Source organism: Rhamphochromis sp. 'chilingali' (genome assembly GCF_963969265.1).
Source record: "Rhamphochromis sp. 'chilingali' genome assembly, chromosome: 8".
In the NCBI taxonomy this organism is placed as follows: Eukaryota; Metazoa; Chordata; class Actinopteri; order Cichliformes; family Cichlidae; genus Rhamphochromis; species Rhamphochromis sp. 'chilingali'.
Window position 1 is genome coordinate 23,638,515 of NC_137935.1, and position 23,431 is coordinate 23,661,945.

A 23,431-nucleotide genomic window follows, 5' to 3' on the forward strand; every position below is an offset into this window, starting at 1 on the left:
AAGAGACTTATTTGAGTGTGTCATGTTCTCCATAGAAACATGTTCTTTTTTTGCCAACTAAATGGTCAAAAAGTATACTTACGTAGAAGAGGTCATCCAGAGAACTTTATTTCTCTTGTCTCCATGAACCAAACCTCAAAAACTTGTTAGCACATTGGATAAATGGGCACTACAAAATTTGTATTTTACAATACATTAAAAATCAAGGGTTAGAAAATAAGTAAAATGCTAATAGGTTTAAAGATAGGATTAACCAGAGCAGTGGTGAAGTGGTGGGTACTTTGACTTACCAGTGGTAGTTGTTGCAGGAATTTAACTCTCTGCAGAAAAGATGGGCAGTGTTTTGCCCACAGTCTAACTTTTTCTCTCGGGGTTGCCCTTGGGTCTCCATTATGTAACTCAGATGTACCCAGCCTAGATGTACCCAGAGACCATATATCTACGATTTCTGCCCTATAATCTCTGGAGACCTGATGGAGGGCAAAAAGAAATCATTGTTATGTTTTTTGTTAATACTGATCATTTGGATAAGTATGAGTTATACTACAGTTGAGAAACCCCTAATATAAAGCACAAACACTGAAGTGTGTGTGACTGTGTGAGGAAGAGATTAAATTTGATTCCAGCTACTTACTGGTAAGGACGGGTCTTTGGCAGCTGAGGTTTCACAGGCCGGGCCGAAGTCAATTACTTTAATTCAGTGTGGCACATGTTGATGTTTCAGGTCTGCGTTTATTGTTCCAGTAGAGTTGAGGTGACTAAGAGCTCTTGCGATCTGAAAGTTATCAAAGAATATGTCATGTTATGATAAAATTTTATCAGTGTCCATTTTCAAAACATTTAGGGAGTTAAACATACCTGCATGATGATGGGGCAAATTGCCTTTAAACTAAGCGGCTTGAAATTTCTTTCTTTCTTTCTTTTTTTCTTTCACTTTTTTTCAAGATATTCAAACTTAAGACATAGATGTCCACTGTCTCTAAAAGACATTGAACTATACTGTGTTTGATGGACTTATAGGCATTAAGTCTTCTCAGGGCAGTGAGCTAGAAACATAGGTTACAGATGGTTTTTACATTAGTTTTACAGAAATAAACATTTTTTAGGCATTTCATCACAGTCCTTACATCCACTGCACACATCTTTCTAACTGAAATTCTAGGGAGCAATATTTACTTCTTGGTTTTCTAACAGGTCTTTTGGGTTCTCATGTTTCATTATTTTAATGGCTACAGTCTTTTTGTCAGCTATTCTGACACATTTTGCAACTGTGCCATAAGACCCTTCTCCAAGGAGTTACAGTTTGGTACTTGGATCTGGAGGTGAGCCAGCCTCCGGGAACTAACTTGTCCTGGACATATTTGTTGGAGGACATGTCTGATGCCACCACAGGGATAAACACTAAATGTTAGAAGAGAGAAGCAGATTTCAACTTGAAAAATTACAATGAAATACATTGATGGTAAATTCTAATAAGAACAGCAGAGGCTGTTAGAAGCCAAAATATTAGAAAAGTATTGTGCGTGTAAACATCAGATAGATAGATAGATAGATAGATAGATAGATAGATAGATAGATAGATAGATAGATAGATAGATAGATAGATAGATAGATAGATAGATAGATAGATAGATAGATAGATAGATAGATAGATAGATAGATAGATAGATAGATACAGGGAGTGCAGAATTATTAGGCAAATGAGTATTTTGTCCACATCATCCTCTTCATGCATGTTGTCTTACTCCAAGCTGTATAGGCTCGAAAGCCTACTACCAATTAAGCATATTAGGTGATGTGCATCTCTGTAATGAGAAGGGGTGTGGTCTAATGACATCAACACCCTATATCAGGTGTGCATAATTATTAGGCAACGTCCTTTCCTTTGGCAAAATGGGTCAAAAGAAGGACTTGACAGGCTCAGAAAAGTCAAAAATAGTGAGATATCTTGCAGAGGGATGCAGCAGTCTCAAAATTGCAAAGCTTCTGAAGCGTGATCATCGAACAATCAAGCGTTTCATTCAAAATAGTCAACAGGGTCGCAAGAAGCGTGTGGAAAAACCAAGGCGCAAAATAACTGCCCATGAACTGAGAAAAGTCAAGCGTGCAGCTGCCAAGATGCCACTTGCCACCAGTTTGGCCATATTTCAGAGCTGCAACATCACTGGAGTGCCCAAAAGCACAAGGTGTGCAATACTCAGAGACATGGCCAAGGTAAGAAAGGCTGAAAGACGACCACCACTGAACAAGACACACAAGCTGAAACGTCAAGACTGGGCCAAGAAATATCTCAAGACTGGTTTTTCTAAGGTTTTATGGACTGATGAAATGAGAGTGAGTCTTGATGGGCCAGATGGATGGGCCCGTGGCTGGATTGGTAAAGGGCAGAGAGCTCCAGTCCGACTCAGACGCCAGCAAGGTGGAGGTGGAGTACTGGTTTGGGCTGGTATCATCAAAGATGAGCTTGTGGGGCCTTTTCGGTTTGAGGATGGAGTCAAGCTCAACTCCCAGTCCTACTGCCAGTTTCTGGAAGACACCTTCTTCAAGCAGTGGTACAGGAAGAAGTCTGCATCCTTCAAGAAAAACATGATTTTCATGCAGGACAATGCTCCATCACACGTGTCCAAGTACTCCACAGCGTGGCTGGCAAGAAAGGGTATAAAAGAAGAAAAACTAATGACATGGCCACCTTGTTCACCTGATCTGAACCCCATTGAGAACCTGTGGTCCATCATCAAATGTGAGATTTACAAGGAGGGAAAACAGTACACCTCTCTGAACAGTGTCTGGGAGGCTGTGGTTGCTGCTGCATGCAATGTTGATGGTGAACAGATCAAAACACTGACAGAATCCATGGATGGCAGGCTTTTGAGTGTCCTTGCAAAGAAAGGTGGCTATATTGGTCGCTGATTTGTTTTTGTTTTGTTTTTGAATGTCAGAAATGTATATTTGTGAATGTGGAGATGTTATATTGGTTTCACTGGTAAAAATAAATAATTGAAATGGGTATATATTTGTTTTTTGTTAAGTTGCCTAATAATTATGCACAGTAATAGTCACCTGCACACACAGACATCCCCCTAAAATAGCTAAAACTAAAAACAAACTAAAAACTACTTCCAAAAACATTCAGCTTTGATATTAATGAGTTTTTTGGGTTCATTGAGAACATGGTTGTTGTTCAATAATAAAATTATTCCTCAAAAATACAACTTGCCTAATAATTCTGCACTCCCTGTAGATAGATAGATAGATAGATAGATAGATATTGACACACACACACACACACACACACACACACATATATATATATATATATATATATATATATATATATATATATATATATATATATATATATATGTATATGTATACGTATATATATATCTATATCTATATATATATATCTTTAATCCTACAACTGTTTACAACTTGCATAGTTCCCATTTCTGTATAGCTGTATATCCCAGATTCTGTAAAGTTATTTATTTCATATTCTGTATAGTTTTTTCATATTTATATCCTGTTCATATCCTGTACATAGCTTGTACTCACTACAGCCTGTACATACTTATAGTTATAGAATATTCACAACATACTTCATACCGTGTACATTATAACATACCATAATAGACCCATTTCTGTAATATACTCACATATCTATATTATTGCTAATATATATTGTAATATATCTATATCACTAAAGCACTTCTGGATGGATGCAAACTGCATTTCGTTGCCCTGTACCTGTGCATGTGCAATGACAATAAAGTTGAATTCTATTCTATATATATATGTATATACATATATATATATATATACGTATACATATACATATACATATACATATACATATACATATATATATATATATACATATACATATATATATATATATATATATATGTATATACATATATATATACGTATACATATACATATATATATATATATATATATATATATATATATATATATATATATATATATATACATATACATATATATATATATATATATATATACACATATATATATATATACACATATATATATATACATATATATATACACACACACTTACACACACACAAAAGATAAAGATATATGAGAGAGAATGAATTGAATTCATGATTTACTTAAAAAATAATATTACACCATTACAGCATCAGCATTAAGTGCTTACAGCTAACCAATTTTTGATAGCTGATTTACACATTAACTCTTACTGGACCGGTTTCCTCTGTTGTTTTTCACTGGTAGTCGTTAGCCACTGTAGCTTCTGATAATGGCGACGCATTGCCCATTTATTTTGGGCATGTAATTTTCAAGCAGGAAGCTCAGAAAGCCCTTTGGGTAGGAACAGGTTAAAGCTCTTATTTACCACATTTACAAGTTACAGCTTCTCTATTATCACATGAGTATAATTTAAGAGTTCAGATTGTTGCTATACACTATATCCTGCATGCTGTGCCCACACATAATTTTAATTAGGTTGAGAAAAACGGACAGGAAAGATTTGCACAAGCTTCAGCACACCTTGCTCTTTAAAGCACCAGATTGTTCTTGACTACTCCAATAGGGCATCCACTAATTGGTTTTCCATTTAGTATATTTTACAGTTCCTCTCTTTGAGTCAGAATAGATGATTTGAGTCCATGGATGGAATTAGAGCTGATACAAAGTACACTAAGTGCTAGTTTATAATGTATTTTCTTAGTGCCATCTCTCTGCAAGAATTTAAGTCTAGAAAAATGTGAATAAGAGCTGAAAAGCAGCAGTGACAGTATTATTTAAACATGCAAATATAAATATATATTGGACAACAATGATATAAGACATAGATTTTTAATTCTCTTGTAGATTTGTTGCTGTGTTTGAGATCGTTGTCCTTTGAGCTGTTGAACAAATGGGCTCACGTTTCACTCTAGAATGCTTTGGTATACAGAGAAGTACGTGGCTGACTCAATGATTGCAAGGTGCCAAGATCCTGTGCCTACAAAACAAGCTCAAATGGTCATCCATCCACCACCGTGCCTCACAGCTGGCATAATGTAGTTTGATTTTATTTTTGTTTTTTTACAGGTTTACGAAATCTTTCTTTTGCTCGTGATGTTGAACGTGATCATTAAAATCTTAAAATTCATTCCAAAAATACCTGAAAACCAAAAAAGATCATCAATTCAATCCCAAGAGGAAACAGAAACCCAATGTTACAGCTAGTGTCTAAAAAAGAACTGCCAAAAACCTTTGTAACTTTATAAGCTGTCAGTTTGCATAAAATATTATCAACAAATACAAACCTGGTGATGTTCTATACAAGATTATATAATAAAGGAAATATCAGAGAAAGACAGATCATCTCCTCCTGGCATAATGTCCTTCAAAAGCAATTAAGCGTGTTTGAATCTATGCCCATGCATAAAAATTAATATTTAATGGCAGCTCAAAGCAACGCTGTTTTTTATGGCTATGACAGTAACATCAATATTGATCTACTGCAGCGGCATGTCTTCGAAGATTCCTCAGATTTTCCTGAAAACTCCTCTGAGCATTGCCAAATTGGTCAGAGGCCAATGAATTCATAAAGGAAATCGAGCAGTTGGACATATTAGGGCACACTGTCTCCAGAGAGCCTGACTTCCCCACTGCCTCAAGAGTAAATGAAAATGATGCTACAGCGAAGCAAGCAAGCAGAGGAGGGTGTTATTATTGGTTTTCAAAAATGGCATATGTTCAGGGGTTAAAGGGGAATGTAACGACCCAAAACAGAGTCCCGAGACACGCAGACCAGATGATCCTGTCTGCACACACCCTCTTCCCATCTCATGCCTGTGCTGTGTTCATGGTTCAGATGTTTTTGGCACTTCTGCACCCAAGTTAACACTACAGAAATTAAATGAGCATAATCTGAGCAATTTTTTAAAAGGTAATTTCAAATTCAGCGTTTGAAACAGCTCAGCAGACATGACACACAAACTCATCTCTGTTCTCCTTCTTAGAGGTCAACACAGAGTCTGAGATGGGGAATGATGTAAGAAAGAGAGAACGTGAGGGGAAGCCGAGAGATTGATTTTGAAGGTAAAGACTGCTCAGCAAGTGTGATTTGATAAACTAGCAATGTACATTAGGGCTGGGTATCGTCACTGATTTCTAGAATCGATTCGATTCCGATTCACAAGGTCCCAAATCGATTTGATCCACAATTCGATTCGGGGAAATTTTGCCTCAGACAGTCAGAAATATTATAATTCAGATCATGCATCAGTACATTTCCATATTTTTATATCTATAAAAAGAAAGCTGACACTTGCGAGACTTTATCAAAGGTGTGAGCGTCACAGCAGATGCCTTTGTGTCAAAGTAACTGAGGATAAAACACAGAAAAACATGAGGGTGATTTTCCTGGCCTGGGATTTAATAAAAATATTCTGCAGTAGATCAAAAATGAAAGAAAACCATTAATCAACATGTGAACATTACCTGATGCTGCGGAAGTGAAGCAGAGCAAAGTTACAGAGGTTTTAGAGACACAGCTGAGCGTTTTGCAATTTTGCATAATTTTAAAAAGTTTACATTTGTTCAGAAGCTTGTTGAACGGCAGAAATTAGGTTTTCTTTTCGGAAGTAGGTAAAAGGAAAATAACAGCGGCCGACAGCGCTGTAAACAACGGTAGACTTGTGCATAACAAGCAAGCGAATAATGCAGAAAACAGAGATTTTTAGATGGGAAACTGTTCTTGAAGTATACTGAGAAAGAGAGAGAGCTGTGCATGAAGTGTGATTTTATCGTGGTGGCAGCAAAACAATAAGAGGGAATTCATGACGATGTTTATGTGAAGTGTAGTTTGGATCTCCTTTTGCTGCTGGTTCAGTCAATATTGTTTGGAGAGAGATAAAAACCTGCAGCTTTTGAATCTAGCGCAAAAAGGGCGTAAACACAAAGCGCGGACCCGCCGACGGATCAGGATCAGCGAGCTGTCAGCTTTCAGCCCCGACCGTGTACGTGCCGTCGGGTGAGAAAGGCACATCTCACTGATTCTGATCCGTCGGCGGGTCCGCGCTTTGTGTTTACGTCTTTGTGCAGAATCCGTGTTCCTGCTCTCATTTACTGTTTTAGCTGTTTGGTGGTTGTTGAAATTTAGTGCGGTTTAACCTGAGATTCACGTTTCGGGCAAAATAAATTTATATTAAAAAATCGATTCAGGATTTTAATGAATCGATATCACGTAATCCAAGCTAGAATCGATTTTAATCAATAAATCGATAATCAAAACCCACCCCTAATGTACATGTCATGTGTTTTTTTTAATCAGGTATTTGGATCTGTACATGATGTATTTTGAAAGCAAATTAAATGATAATAATTCAATTTGTATCCAGAGTTTATATTAGATACTTCAAAGTGGGTAGTTTGAAGTGTTGTGGTTCAATTTACAGTGATAAACTATGTTAGAAGGGTGCAGGGCAGAACTCTGGTATCGCTGCTAGATTAGGTCCTGAGTAGCATCAGAGACATAACAGAAGGAGGACACTGCACTTGATTCTGCAAAAATAAACATAAGATGCACAACAAAGATAAAAAATATACATTTTAGATAGTCACATACAACATGGCAACGATTGTGCCACTTTGAGCTTATCAGCCAGAGCTGAGAGGCTCCTAACCCTGAACTGTCAGGCTGTCCATCAGTATATGTCAGAGCCAAGAAGCGCTTTACATGTCATATGAAAAACCAAGTTTTCACAGGGCTTTGTGCAGTCCTTGACATACTTGACATCCTCGTTTTAGAGAGAAGGGGCGGCATGTTTATGGCTTTAAAGCTTCAAAACTTTCTTTTTCACATGATGTTGAAATGTGATCAGTAAAATATTAAAATCCATTCCAAAACTGCCTGATAACCAAAACAAAGCAGTGTCCTTGTTTACAGAATGTCATAAAGGCTTTTACATAGGATTCACGATCTTTGTAGTCATGCATTGACTACATAGATATACTGTACAGTGTTATGCAGTACAGTCTGCACTTTATTGTTTCCTGTTTAGTTTTTATGAAGCATTAAACAGCATTAAAACTTGTCACCTTGTAAGCTGTTAGTTTGCAAAAAAAAACATTAACATGTACTAACCTGGTGAAGCACCTTGAAGGCGACTATTGTTGGGACTGAATTGAATTGACGTGCTATACAAGACTCCGTAAGAAACAAAGTATCAGAGATAGACAGATCACCTACTTCTGGCATAATGCCCTTCAAAAGCAATTAAGTCTGTTTGAATCAATGCCCACACATAAAAATTAATATTTAATTTAATAGCACCTCAAGGCAACGCTGTTTTTTGTGGCTATGACAGTAACATCAATATTGATCTACTACAGCGGCATGTCTTCGAGATTCCCTAGATATCCTTGAAAACTGTTCTGGGCTTTACCAAGTTGGTCAGAGACCAATGAATTCATAAAGGAAAACGAGCAGTTGGACATACTAGGACACACTGTCTCCAGAGAGCCTCTTTTCCCCACCGCCTGGAGAGTACATCAACACGATTCTACAGCGAAGCAAGCAAACAGAGAAGGGTGTTATTATTGGTCTTCGAGAAATAGGATATGTTCAAGGCCAAGGGAGCTCAGAATTCAGAGGCAGACTGATTACAAACTTGGAAACATGCCCCTGCTTCATCTTTGAAGATGGGATTTTATAAATCTAAGACACAGAGCAAGGAGGGAGAAGTGTGAGCAAGTAGTGCCAAGATAGGCGATAGACTATCGGCATAAACATACAGAACATACATATGCAAATAAAAATAAGTAAGGAAGCTACATTATTCTGGAACTTCACTAAAGTAGCTTTGCATTATTCACAATTCAGGGTTATTGCCTTTTTTGTTAAAGGTTCTCTACAATCACTCTATTTCTACTGACATCCCTTATCTGGCTTGTGGCTTTTTAAGAAACTTACGAGTTCCTGTTCAGATTATCTACAATAAGTTTTAGGAGGCAGAGATCCCTGTCCCATGTGTTTGTCCCATACACCGCACTATTACGGAAACACTGGTTTCATTAACATTTGAACAACAACGCTGACTGGGAGCCATTAATCACTACAGGAGTCTCAGTCATGGTGGCCTATTAATACTCCATTCTTTGCAACACAAACACTGCAAACAACATTATGCACAAGAGTCCAAGTCTAAACACCGTGCAGCCGAAATAATAATAATCAAAAAACACTGAATAAAATATGTGAGATTAAGATTAACAGCAAGTGTTTGTATTACAAAAATCAAGTATGCACAACCACACTCCTCAGTAAGTAACTCACTATAAGTGTTTGCATTATTATAAATGAAGTTTAACTATTTTTAATTAATTAAATTATTTTGTAATAATGTGAGATAAATTACCCATTAGTTTTAAAGTCAGTGAGCATTAAACACATTTAAAATGGCAAAACATTTGAGGATGGGTTTGGGGTTTTTTGGACATACGTGAGTCCTTTACAGAATAATCTGATGTTTCACCTCCTTGTTCCACCTTTTGGGGCTAATGTTGTTAGTTCAACAATCAGTACAGCAATTTTCACACATGGCATTGTTGCTGTAATTCTTTATTAATCAGTGGCAGGTGTTCCCTTCACAGCTGGTTAACTCGAGCTGATGTGAAAGGCTGTCAGGCTTCATTGTCTGCCATTGGCTGTTCCAGTCAGCGCCATGGAGCTGACTTTCTGTATTCTTGCTCCATCACATAGTTACACCGAAGCTAACCGGCCACCTGCATGCTTTTGGGCTACAGAGGCCTCTTTATGGCCCCCGTTTACGCAGTTACAGTATCTGTTGGGGTTGCCTTTTTGTTGCTGTTGTCTTGTCTGTTGTCCGGACATGAAAGACACTTTAAAATAGAATATGTGAGAGATGTAACACTTGTTTATACATGCATTAGGGTTGCGTATTATCCAGATGAACAATATGATCACACAATTTTGACAAGAGCGTCGATATTTGTGCTCAGTCTAATTATAACAGTCTGAATTCAACTGGTGGATCAGTCAACATGATGGCATACATTAATGAATAGTTTAAGAGTAACTACTGTATGGGTGTATGATACTTGTGCTGGTTGCACTGGCTGTGTGTTAATATGGTGTGCTAGTATCACATATCGCATAGATAACTCCTGATTAAAACAGTGGTACAGCAAAACATATCCAATGACATGCACTCAACAACCACTTCGACTCCTTTTTGATGCAAATACCTAATCAGCTAATTACATGGCAGCAATCCAATGCATTTAGCCATGTAGACATGCACAAGACAACCTGCTGAATTTCAGGCGGGCTGGTCTGAGTATTTCAGAAACTGCTGATCTGCTGGGATTTTTCCACACAACCAACCCTGGGGTTTACAAAGAATGGTCCAAAAACGAGAAATTGTCCAGTGAGCGGCAGCGGGAAAGTGTGCTGAGCAAAAAATTTCTTATTGATATCAGAGGTCAGAGGAGAATGGCTAGACTGCTTCAATCTTGATAGGAAGGGAGCAGTAACTCAAATAACTGCTTGTTACAACCAGAGTATCTCTGAATTCACAACAACCTTGAAGCAGATGTGTAGCACCAGTAGAAGACTACACTGGTGCCGCTCCTATCTGCTAAGAACAGGAAAACAAGGCTATAATTTATACAGGCTCATCAAATTTTGACAATAGGGAATTAGAAAAACATTTTCTCCTGTGACATCTAGATTGTAGGGACAAAATTTGACATAAACACCATAAATGCATGGATCCAGTCTGCACCAACCAAGTGCAATGTTGTGGTGGTGTAAAGTTGTGGGGGATATTTACTCTTAAAACCAATTGAGTGTCATTTAAATGCCACAGCCTACTGCTGCTGCTGACCATGTCTATTCCTTTATGACCACAGTGTACTCATCTTCTGATGGCTGCTTTCAGCAGGATGAAATGTTATGCCAGAAAGTTCGTATAATCTCAAACTGGTTTTTTAAACATCACAATGAGTTCAATTCAATTCAATTTTGCCAAATCACAACAACAGTTGCCTCAAGCCGCTTTATATTGTACTGTAGATCATACAATAATAGATACAGAGAAAAAACCAACAATCATATGACCCCCTATGAACAAGCACTTTGGCGACAGTGGGAAGGAAAAACTCCCTTTTAACAGGAAGAAACCTCCGGCAGAACCAGGCTCAGGGAGGGGCGGCCATCTGCTGCAAGTTCACTGTACTCAAATGGCCTCCACACTCAACAGATCTCAGTCCAATAGAGCACCCAATAGACCCAAAGGTGGGTCCAATTTGGTATCAGGAAGTCATAACTAATGAAGTGGCCCTTGATTGTATGCTGCTAAAGTCCAACCAACAACCATAGCATCTGTGCTACACTGCAAGACTTTAAAATTGAAATATGTGCATTATATCGCTAAACACCCATTTTCAGTACTGTTCTATACACAATCGCATTATTAGTTTGAGCTCCCTTCAGCAGACAGTGTATGCCAGCGTATTTTTGTTTTTCCAAACCTCACTTTTCAAAATGTTAAACTCCGAGAAAACACAATGGCCCGCGGAATGGTCGGAGATTCTGGCAGGTCGTTTTAACTCGACTGTGTTTCAATCTGTTTATAGCTTCATCGCAGTGAGGAAGGCGAGTGTGTTGTACAGAAATCACAACGACAACACTGTCATTGGGAGCTTGTACGCGTGACGGTACCTGGCAGCAACTCTAAAGCTTTACTGGTGAAGCTGTTTATTTTGTCACAACAGTACTTGCTCGTCGCTGTCAGGAAACACAAATACTGCACAATCTGCACCAACGCATGAAGAACATATAGTCCTCTTTCCACGCGATGATGTCAGCCCCCTCACCCCGTCAGATACATTTCAGTTTGAGAAACTTCACAAAACAAGGCTACCTGAAAATAGGTTGTTTCTGAAATGTTGTGCACATCAAGCACACACTCTTCTTTTCTGCTTTACTGGGTCACAGGTAATTTGCCTTTTCACAGAACAGTGTGGCTTCGTAAAATGATTCCAGCACTCCCGTTGCTCATTCCCCAAAACCTACATATTTTGCAGCTTATAAAGCACTAAAAATACAGTCTTCAGCCATCAAGTTGTGGTGCTGATGCAGCACGCAGGCATCGCTGGCTGTGTGAAGCACAAGCCTCCATGGAGGCAGCGTTTCCTCAGATGTATTTGAATAAGACATGATGCCAGTTTATTTTTGTAACATTCCCCACCCCAGACTGTTGGCAGGCAATGGAGTTGTGACTAAACCATCTTCCAGTTTCCATATCAGGCGAAAATGAATAAAATACAGAGTCTGTGTCACTGCAATTTAGTTCGAAATGAATCGAGTAAATCACATACCAATATACAGAGCATTAAGCAGAACGCTGCATTGTGAAGCACAGCAGTGGTGTACCAACGGGGGATGGATTCGTGGACGATGCACATCCAAACTAGAGTTCGCTGTATTATACTGGCACACTTTCCCTCTGCAGCAATTTCAGCCCCGGCTCTTTGATGTTAAATTATGAATAGATGTCACACAAGCAGAGTGCTCACTGAGGGTGTCTTTGGTAAAGCATTTCTGTAAGGCTTTTGACTCTTAGACTCTGTCCAAACTGCTTTAAACCTGGGTGACTGTCACTGAGTGTCAGTGGAAGAAGTATGGTGAAACCACAAAGAGGGAAGAAAATGTGGCATTGCTGTAGCATATTAACCAAAGTGATCTCATCTTCCAGGTGTGCACTTGCTGTTTCCTGACTCTGTGAGTGGACAAGACAGAGGAAGAGGAACAGGAAAAGGAAATGGTCGGCTGATGTGTCATGGAGGATGTCAACGCTAGGTAGCCCGTCTCGTCTCCAGTGTGGCTTTCCCAGCCGCGCAATGATCCAGTTCTAACTGTGGGTGAGCTCACTTTTTTCATTTGTTACACACTGCTCAAAAAATTGCAGGAGCACTTTTTAAATCTGAGTATAGCATCAAGCCAATTAAACGTCTGGGATACTGATCTAGTCAGATCTAGTCAAGTAGCAGAGGGGGTTGTTAATCGGTTTCAGCTTTTTTGGTGTTAATGACATTAACAATTGGTGCACTAGAGGGGAGACAATGGGACAACCCCCAAACAGGAATGGATTTTCAGCAGGAGGCCAATGACATTTTTTCCCTCCTTATCTTTTTGAACTGTTTTTTTTACTAGTTTTGCATCTAGCTGTCCCTACTGCTAGCATGAGGCGATATCTGGACCCTAAAGAGGTTACACAGATAGTCCAACTCCTCCAAGACAGCAGTACATCAATGTGTACCATCGCAAGAGGGTTTGCTGTCTCTTCTAGCAAGATCTCAAGAGACGGGCATTCCAGGAGATGGGCAGCTACTGGATAGTTACTGGATAGGGCTGTAGAAGGTCCATAAGCCATCAGTAAGACCAGTATCTACTCCTGAGGGTTTGACATCCTCTAGTGGACCCTGTGCTCACTGCCCAGCACTGTGATTGACATTTGCCACGGAATACCAGAACCAGTTTGGTGGTGGTTCGGTGATCAGTCTGCGGCGGGACGCACAGACCTCCCTAGCTTGCCTAAAGCACCCTGTGTGCAATTAGGTATCGGGATAAAACCCTTGGACCTATTGTCAAACCCTGCAGTGGTTCAGTGGTTCCTCCTGGGGCACAACTAGTGGAAATAGTATGCAGGCAGCCCCTGGAGGATTAAGGAATTGATACCATTGACTGCCCCCCACAGTCGCCTGACCAGTACCAATAGAAGACCTCTGGGGCATTATGTTTCAGTCTTTTCCAATGCTCACAGATTGCACCTCAGACTGTTCAGGAGCTCAGTCATGCCCTGGTCCAGATCTGGGACAAGATTTGTCATGATAACATCTGTGGTCTCAAATAAGGGCATGCCCTGGTGCTGTAAGGCATGTGTACAACCACGTGAAGCTCTACAAACTACTGAATACAATTTTGAATTTTTTGCAATGACATTTTGGCTAAATGGACTAGCCTGCTACAATGTTTGTTTATTTTTGATTCCCAGGGTGTCCTTGAATTCAGCCCACTGCAGGTTGAAAATGTTCATTTACATCAAATCCTGTGAAATACTTTTGTTCCTAACACATTACCCAGACCATAACAGCATAGGTACCAGCACTGATGTATTTTTTTCCATTGATATCTGATGTGTTTTAAAAGTGTTCCTTTAAAAAAATTTTGAGCAGTGTAGTTGTATTAGTCATCAGACTCCTGGCAACAATATTTTTAAAGGCCTACCCAAATTTTTTGATCCTGGTCAATTTTCTAAAATAAGCACTATTTCTGAACCTGTAAAAAGAGATCATTAATGTTTTCTGTGGCTGTAGAGGAGCTTTGTTAAGTTGGGGAAAATCAGCCTGATGATGTTATACAGTACAATTAGGGACTGTGTTACAAAAGATGTGCTGTAAAAAAAAAGGAGGGGGAAAAAAAGAAATGATGGATAATTTCCAGGCAAAAATGGGCTCTAAGAAAAGATATTAAAGTCTGGGTCTAACGTTCGATCAGGAGCTTAACACTTGAATTGAAGGTGAGCTGTGATGAATGTTGCTGTTGTCAACTTGTAACACTGCTCTACAATCACAGTTTTTGTGTAGTTCCAAAAATAGACTGGCCTTTGTTCCATGGAATGATTTGATCATTGTAAATCCGACATAGACAGAGACACTAAAATTTTGGAGGGCATCTAAGCGAGGCCAAGAAATCCATTCGACTTAAACGTAAACAGTAGCAGTAATGTTTGACTATTAGATGTCTTATATTGAGAAAGGATTTACATGATGAGTTTAATCACAAGCTTTTTCCTCTAGTGCAGAGATGTCAAACTCATTTTACATGGAGGGCTACATACAGCCCATTTTGATTTTTTTGTGGGCCAGACCAGTGAAACTCCCTTTTCTGTCAGTGTAGATAAATTTAACTACACATTTAATCAATGAGATTTTCATTTAAGAAAAAACAAGTGCAATACGTCTCATTTCTTCTACATGATAAAGAAATGCTGTTGTAATAAACATCAGAAATCTGTCAGCACAGCTCTGTGGGCTTAAATTATACGAGTTAAAGATGTAAAATTACAGAAATCTGTCATTTAATTACATTGATGTTGTATGAGTGGCTATGGGGAAGGTACTGATGTGATACCAAGTAACCACAGGGCCAGTATTGCCGATGCTAACACTGATGCTTATAACATATAAAGGCAGCTGTAGGAGAGAGCAGTGTGTCATGATTTATGAGATGAGTCATCAATTTGCAATTAAATTTGTTTTAATGACCACTAAATTCCTGCGAGTTTACTTTTCACAATAACGAGTTAACTCATTAAAATGCAGCTTTCAGCTTTTCGTGTATTTTGAAACTGTTTTTTTTTTTCAGATCTGTAAATGTGGCTGACTGTTAAGGACTTTGGATCAGTTACTTTTGTTTAAATGTTCTATAGGATATAAATAAAACCGTAGTAACAGCCAACTTTAAAAGGCTCAGACATTTTTATAGACGATAGAAACATGTACCTAGTATCTACTGTATCTGATGCCAATACCAGTGTTGGTATCAATGTCATCGCTATTGAGATTGATCCACCTCCCTCTTCTTACTGTTCTTTCAGTATTTCTTAGTAATTTTCCTTTCTACTTAAAAAGAAATAAGTACATACAGATTATATCAGTAAGGAAGCTGATTAAATATTGACCGATAACTTATGGCAAAGGGATGGGATTAAATAAGTGTGTACTTCTTCTCACTCCTTTTCAATATGTAACTGAATCAGAACAGGTGAAGCAATATTGAAATGTATTTGGCTGTATTTTTATAGCATTTTTTCTTCTTTTCTTTGATAAATGGACTTTGTATATTGTTTACATGATCGAAATAAATAAACAAACATACAGACAGCTTTGCAGCGCACAATTCTTTTCCTGGCTAAAGAGCATGAGTAGAGTCTGTGTCAAAAGCGTTTATACCTAAGGCTTGGCCATTAATAGTGTATTTATTTACAAAGCAAACGAACATAATTGGCATATACAATTACATTAAGCCACAATATTCTGCCACCGTCCCCAGCAGTGGGAGCAGGATCGCTCTGGGAAATGCGATGACTTGTTCTCTCTCGTGTAAAGCTAAAATGAATGCGCTGAACACCTGTGCCCACATTATGGCTGTTTTAGTCTTTGTTTAATTGAGCAGATCACTTAATATCTGCATTTCCCACTTAGGGCTCAGCATAATACCACAAGCATTTTAAGTATAAGAGACAGACCCTGGGAGAGATGGGCAGGACTGCTGACCTTAAATTCAATGTAAATGGTCAATGAAGAACAGTAATAATAGAGGTATGAAATATAATGATGGAATACAAAACAGAAAGACTAAATAAAACTTTACATTTATGAAACATGACTTTATTTTTGTGGAGAAAATATTGATTCAATTAAGTGTTCATTCAGCACTTCTACACAAAATTCCTGTAAGACTTCGGACAAGCTGCTGAACAAAAATATAGCTGGAGGGAAGGAAATTGGTGTCATTCATGAATCATGATTGTTGTGCTTAAAATGTTAATTGAGAAAATTATGTTTAAATGGTAGACGGTACTAACTACACAATGGTTTAATTGATCGTGTACTTACATTTGAGTTTGATTGGCTATACCCTGTGATGAAGAGCAACTATCCAATCAGACATTAGGAACCGTAACTAGACACTTGTTTCATTGCACTGAAACCACAACCTTTAGCTTTATGGTCCAAATTTGGTAGATGCCAGAAGTTATTTATTAATTTGTATTTAGTTTTATTTTTCTTTCTTTCTTTCTCTTTCTTTCTTTCTGTTTTAGAAGTTATTTAGATTTAAAAAAAAGCATACATTTTCATCTAACATGGCTAATTTGGTTTCTAATCATGATCAACTATGAGTAAATCATACACAGAAACACATACATAGATATGTACTAGTTAATATAAATGACATACTAATAAAAAAACGTCCACTGGTAGGACTACTCACCAAAACTAGAGCAAGGGCTTCTTTGTCTGGTAAACTTAACCACACAGAAAGTCAGATAATTGCATTCAAATTGCTTCAAAACACACCAACAGTACAAACCAGGTTGAAGCATCCAATTTAGGGACTCAATTTATCCTTAGACAGATGATTACATGCTACAGACTCCTGTGCAACCATCCATATGTCAGTCATTAGCCAACCCCTTAATAATGTAAGCTTTAACCTCCTAAGACCTGAACTCTTCCACGGCATGCATTTTTAATTTCTCTTTGATATTTGGGCTGATTGGGGCCTGATGAATGTTAAAACAACGAATTACCAGATTTTTTTTTTTTTTACCTAATTTTTGTTTCTAAGAAAAATGAGAGCCACATATGAGGATATTCGTTTAAAATTTGGATAGAACAGTAGCAGTATAATGTCCTCATAAGTGGATATCAGGCCCTTGTAGAGCAAAATTGAGTAATTTGTTCTAAATAACCCAAAATGTGATGTCCACATATGTGGACACCAGGTCCTAGGAGGTTAAGTCTTGATCAAATTTGAAAGACTTTTCCCCCCTAATATTAATATTGTATTTTAAATGGAGAAGGGAAAAACAGCCCAACTAGCAACAATGTCCACTGGAACCCTGATACAGCATTAAAGTTTGTATAATGATAAAAATATAAGTAGGTGTAAATATAAAAATTTAAGACAGAAGAAATGACAAAACCAAACACAGCATACTAATGAACACCATTCAAAAACAGCAGTACAGGATCTCTCAAATAGGTTGGCAAATGTGTTGCATCTGAGTCTCTCCAGATGCAACACATTTGCCATTTCTCCCATCCAAAGCTCAAATATAGTCTCATTTTCACTGCTGTAGCATGAACATTTTTGCAGTAACAATTCCAAACAGGATTGCAGTTTGTTCCTACTTTTTTGATTTCAGACTTTTAACTTGAGCCTGAAGTTCAAAGTAATTAATAGAGGAACTTCAGAATAATAGCCACTGTTTCAGTTAATGTGTGATTCCTTCCATGCTGAAATTGAAACTTTCAAAGAGATACAAGTCTGAACCAATGTTCTGGACTCAGAGGGAAAGGCACATTTGCAAAACAGTCATCCCACAGTCTGGTTACATCGCTTCCTGCCATTTGGCCTGTGAATACTTTCAGCACTGGGCATGAAGTCACCACCGTGTCTGCAGTGATAGTGCTGATGAGCTCACTGGGTTAGCAGGGGGCACAAGCTGTCAATGCATTGCCTCCTCCAATGGATTTGACCTTCCCTTTGTTGGTTACTGCTTAAAATCAGGCCCTATTTATTTATTTTAAATTCTGTGTAGGTAATACAGTAATCATGTTGTCTTTCACTTGAAAACTGTGAGCGCGTTATGCATTTGTGGCAAAATAGAATTCAAGATTGAACAACAGTAAGTAAGCTATTACTCAGTTTTAGTCACTGAAGGTTTTGCTTTGCAGAGAGCCAGTCAGGTCCATAAAGACAAAGTCCTTGAGTGTCTTAAATGCTATTTAAAAGCCAGTCAACAATAATAAAGGTCCTGCAAGTGTGATTTCCTTTTCTTCAAATAACTGAGATTAATCAAAAACAAATATGTTAGCTTGCTCTGGTGAAGGTTATAAGTCTAAGTTGGCTGGCTGACTTTTAATATCTGTTTGGGTTTTTTCTTTTCACGGTTCCCACCAGGTAATGCCGAGCCAAATAACCAATCCTGGAGATGCCGAAGAGAAGAGATATTCTTGCCATCGTGTTGATCGTGTTACCCTGGACTCTGCTCATCACCGTTTGGCACCAAAACGCTATTGCTCCACTCCTCGCCATCCGAAAGGGTACGCAGCACGCTGCACTCCACTGACGATATCGAACTTGAAGTGGGCCCTCGAACTTAACACCGTACTTCAAGTTTAGACAACAGGCTGTTCACACAGAGACACTTGAAAGCCATGACCATCAGCTTCATCGGAACTGAAAAGCACTTGTCCGGTCACTGCAAACCTCATCAGTCAGGGATGATTTTGCAGTGACGGATGAGTTGCATACCCACTCCATTTGGGAGTTATATTTATTCCATATACTCAGTTTGTCAGAATAAAACTGCTAAGCTGCAATTTTTCTTTTTTTGTTAGTAATAACTTGAACAGAGTTGCATATTATAAAACTAAATCCTTCTGCAGCTTATCCATTCACATAGCTTACAACATCAATCCATATCTTCTTGGTGTGACACAGTATCCAGTATAGAGTTTGTGTCAATCAAGCATTTGAGCCAAACCTTTGCCTGTTATAATTGGCTCAGTGTCATTGCAAATTAATTTCAGAGACTGTTGGCAATTAAAAAGCATAAATGTGTCCTATTAATTAACTTCACCAGTGTCTGGTGCCTTCTCTGCAAACCAGAAAAGCAACAGTTTAAAATGTCAAGATTCCTGCAGAATAAACACACCCAAATTAAAGCAACAGCAAATCAATAGAGCAATCTGCTCTATTCCTGTAATCTCAGAAATGCACAAAGAGGGGTTAACAAGGAAAACAGGCTTATTCAAATGAGCTATGGGAGTCTGTACCGAACTTACACATGATTTGACTCAGCATGTTTTTGCAGGTTCTTCAAACCCTCTGAATAGAGTCTGATTAGCGCCTTAACGACTAAGGTAAATTAAAAAATAAAAATAAAAAGTTCCCCCCCCCCAAAAAAAAAAAAATTGTACATAGTTAAGCAATTTTAATTTCTCATGGAATACACTAAAGATATAATAACTTTTTTAAATGACAATCTAACCAAGCTCTGTCCACAGGCTTCCTTTTGTGTTCCTTTAAAAGAGAAAAGCTAGAGATTTATTGGCAGCATGCTCACTGGCAGCCTCTGTTGAACATCTGGCCATCAGAAGATTGTGTTAATCTTTGTGCTGCAGAAAAAAATCCCCTTTTATGCCGGAGGTGCGACTAGAGCTCAAGAAGAAAAGTGAAAGATTGCCATGAGCTGTGGCACAATAGGAAGAAATGAGCAACCTTAATGACTCTGTAATCACATTCTGTCCATCATGACCAAACTATTCAGGCCAAAATATCACAGCCTTCACCGAGGGAGTCTACTCAAAATGCGTCAGCTGACTGATTCGCTGCGTTTTGTGCATTTCTAAAGAAGGTCAGATTTTTGAAAATGAGCCTCTGTCATGGTCCTGGGTCATTTTGGCCCAGCGTTTTGTGTTTCCTTGAAGTTCATTTTTGTGCTTTGTGTTTATTCTGATTTTGTATTGGTTTAGGGTTGAACCTGTAGTTTGGTGTGTGTATTCAGCCCTACCTGTGTCTGTCCTTGGTGCTCTGTTCATGTCCCCGTGTTGTGTTGTAAATCAGTCTGTGTGTTCCTGCTTTACTTTGAAGGCTCATGTTCTGGATTTCCTATTCTATTTTGAAGGTCTGTGTCTGTTGTCATTGTGTTCAGCTTGTGTCCTCCGGTCCTCATGTGTATTAGGTTCAGCTGTTCTTCCCTCCTGTGTGTGATTACCTGATTACCTTGTGTGTATATTTAGTGGGTGTCGGTCTGTGTTCATTGTCGGCTCGTCTGCGTTCTATGGTGTTCCTGTCTCTGCGTCTCTCTGCCCCGCACCCCTTTTGTATGGTCTCAGGTTTGTCATTTAGTTCTCCCAGTTTAGGTTTCTTCAGTTGTTTTGTCATGCCTCACTGCCTGTTTCTGCCATTGTCACTTTGTAAATAAACATCACTCGTATCATCAGTCACTGCTGCATTTTGGGTCCTCCCTTTCCTCCACACCACACGGCTCACTCCGCCAGCCGTGACAGTACGAGCCGACCAAACATGGACCCAGCAGCTTTGTCTGGAGAGAGCGACCTCGCACGCATCCGACGCCTGATGGACTGGGTAACCCACACCACCAACGCAAGGGCACAAGTGGTGGGGTTAAAAGCCATCGAAGCAATCCTGGAAGAAAATCCCTACCTCTGCCAGCTTAAGGGAGTTTCAGGCTTAATTTGCAACCTGCATAAAGCCCGGGGGGTGGTGCGAGCTCGGGAATCCACAGACTTTGTCCAGCAGCAGCAGATTACGGCCGCCCTGGAACAGCCACGTCAGCTTCTCCCGCCGGAGGTTTTGCCCGGCCCGCCGGAGGTTTTGCCCGGGAGGAAGCGACGATCGCGCCGTCGGCGCGTCACCCCACAGCCGGATATTGGAACTTCAGAACTGCCGGCCGTGGTGAGTGAGAAGGACCCTTTTTCTGTCTTGGACTGTGGAACAGTTTATCCAGGGACTTTGTTTGGTGCAGCAGACGACAAGGAGAACGGTGTGTTGCTTGCTCATTCTCCTGCTGAGCTGTCTTTACCTCGTTTAGCTGCACAGCCGCAAGCAACTCGGACTCCGGTATCTCCGCTAGCCCAGTCATTCATGCCGTCTCCGTCTTCACAGACTCCCTCTGTACGGGAGGCTGCGTCCGTGCCTCCCATTTTTGACTCTTTTTCTAGTACGTATTATTTGCAGAGAGACAAACACGTTAAAAATGCAATCGTTCCTCAACAGCTGGCTAGTTTAGAGACTGTTACTTGCTCCAGGGCCTCCCCAGAGGCTGGGTTCCAGCCCCCAGCCGAGTCTGGACCCCTGGAGGTTAAGAAGCCAGCTGAGGACTGCACCGGACTGTCGCTGCCTGAGCTGAGTCACTGCTCAGTGCAGCTGCAGTCTGCTTTGTGTTTGCCAGAGGCCCGTGTGCCTGCTGGTCCTGTTGCGTCCCTGCCAGAGGCCCGTGTGCCTGCTGGTTCCGTTCTGTCCCTGCCAGAGGTCTCCGCGCCTGCTGGTTCCGTTCTGTCCCTGCCAGAGGTCTCCGTGCCTGCTGGTTCTGTTGCGTCCCTGCCAGAGGCCCGTGTGCCTGCTGGTTCTGTTGCGTTCCTGCCAGAGGCCCGTGTGCCTGCTGGTTCTGTTCTGTGTGTGCCAGGGGCTCCAGTGCCCACTGGGTCTGAGACTGTTTTTGCTGGGGGGCCCGAGGAGCCCGTCCAGCCTTCTGCCTCGTCAGCTGGGGGGCCCGAGGAGCCCGTCCAGCCATCAGCTGCAGTCTCATCACCAGCTGCAGTCTCATCACCAGCTGCAGTCTCATCACCCTCGCCTGCTGCGGCCTCAGAGTCTTCGGCCTCGCCTGGTCCGGTTTCAGCATCTGCTTTGGCTTCATCCTCGTCGCCTGGTCCAGCGTCTGCTTTGGCTTCATCCGGTCCAGCCTCTGCATCCTCGTCTGGTCCAGCCTCTGCATCCTCGTCTGGTCCAGCCTCTGCATCCTCATCATCTTCGTCTGGTCCAGCCTCTGCTTTGGCTTCATCCGGTCCAGCCTCTGCATCCTCGTCTGGTCCAGCCTCTGCTTTGGCTTCATCCGGTCCAGCCTCTGCTTCATCCTCGTCTGGTCCAGCCTCTGCTTCATCCTCGTCTGGTCCAGCCTCCGTGTCTTCATCCTCGTCTGGTCCAGCCTCCGTGTCTTCATCCTCGTCTGGTCCAGCCTCCGTGTCTTCATCGTCCGGCTCCAGCATCCGTGTCTTCATCGTCAGCTTCGTCTGGTCCAGCCTCCGCTTCGCCTTGGGCTGCAGGGGCCACGCAGCCTTCAGGTCCCCTACTACCACCTTCATATCGTCGGTCATCTGCCAGGCCGCTTGTTGGGCATCTCCGCCACCGTGGACGCCCTCCAGAACGCCCTCCTGAACGCCGCCACTGCCTTCCACGTGGCCGGCCTCCGGACTTGTTTCCACGCCGCTGTTGCCGTCCGCACGGTCAGCCCCCAGAGCTGTTTCCACGCCGCTGTTGCCGTCCGCACGGTCAGCCCCCAGAACTGTTTGCCCGTCGCCGCTGTTGCCGTCCGCACGGTCGGTCCCCAGAACTGTTTGCCCGTCGCCGCCGTTGCCGTGTGCACGGTCGGTCCCCAGAACTGTTTGCCCGTCGCCGCCGTTGCTGTGTGCACGGTCGGCCCCCAGAACTGTTTGCCCGTCGCCGCCGTTGCTGTGTGCACGGTCGGCCCCCAGAACTGTTTGCCCGTCGCCGCCGTTGCTGTGTGCACGGTCGGCCCCCTGAACTGCCTCCACTCCGCCACCGCTGCCTTCCGCCCGGTCGGCTTTTGGATCTGTGTCAGCCTCCGGGCCGGCCTCCTGAACTGTGTTTTGTCCTTGTGCTCCAGCATGTGTGTTTGTTTTGGACAGGTCACTTGGTTCGCTGGGGCTTGTTTTTGTTCGGTGTTGGTCCCTCCGTCCTGGGCCCCCGCCGCCCGCCCTGGGTTGGTCATCTGTTTTTGTTTTGGGCTGTCTGGAGTCAGCCCTTGGAAGGGGGGTACTGTCATGGTCCTGGGTCATTTTGGCCCAGCGTTTTGTGTTTCCTTGA

At 41.0% G+C, this 23,431-nt stretch overlaps 1 protein-coding gene across 3 annotated transcripts in view; it reads left to right on the top strand.

Annotated features, from left to right (window-relative positions):
- b3gat1a (beta-1,3-glucuronyltransferase 1 (glucuronosyltransferase P) a) overlaps positions 1-23,431 on the top strand; it is a 93,261-nt gene that overhangs the window by 54,009 nt on the left and 15,821 nt on the right. For all 3 annotated transcript variants that reach the window (XM_080888887.1, XM_080888889.1, XM_080888888.1), the window contains 2 exons: positions 12,765-12,930; positions 18,761-18,903. In XM_080888887.1, the coding sequence (XP_080745013.1) occupies positions 18,792-18,903 (112 nt within the window). In that variant the 5' untranslated portion in view covers positions 12,765-12,930; positions 18,761-18,791. The remainder of the gene's footprint in view (positions 1-12,764; positions 12,931-18,760; positions 18,904-23,431) is intronic.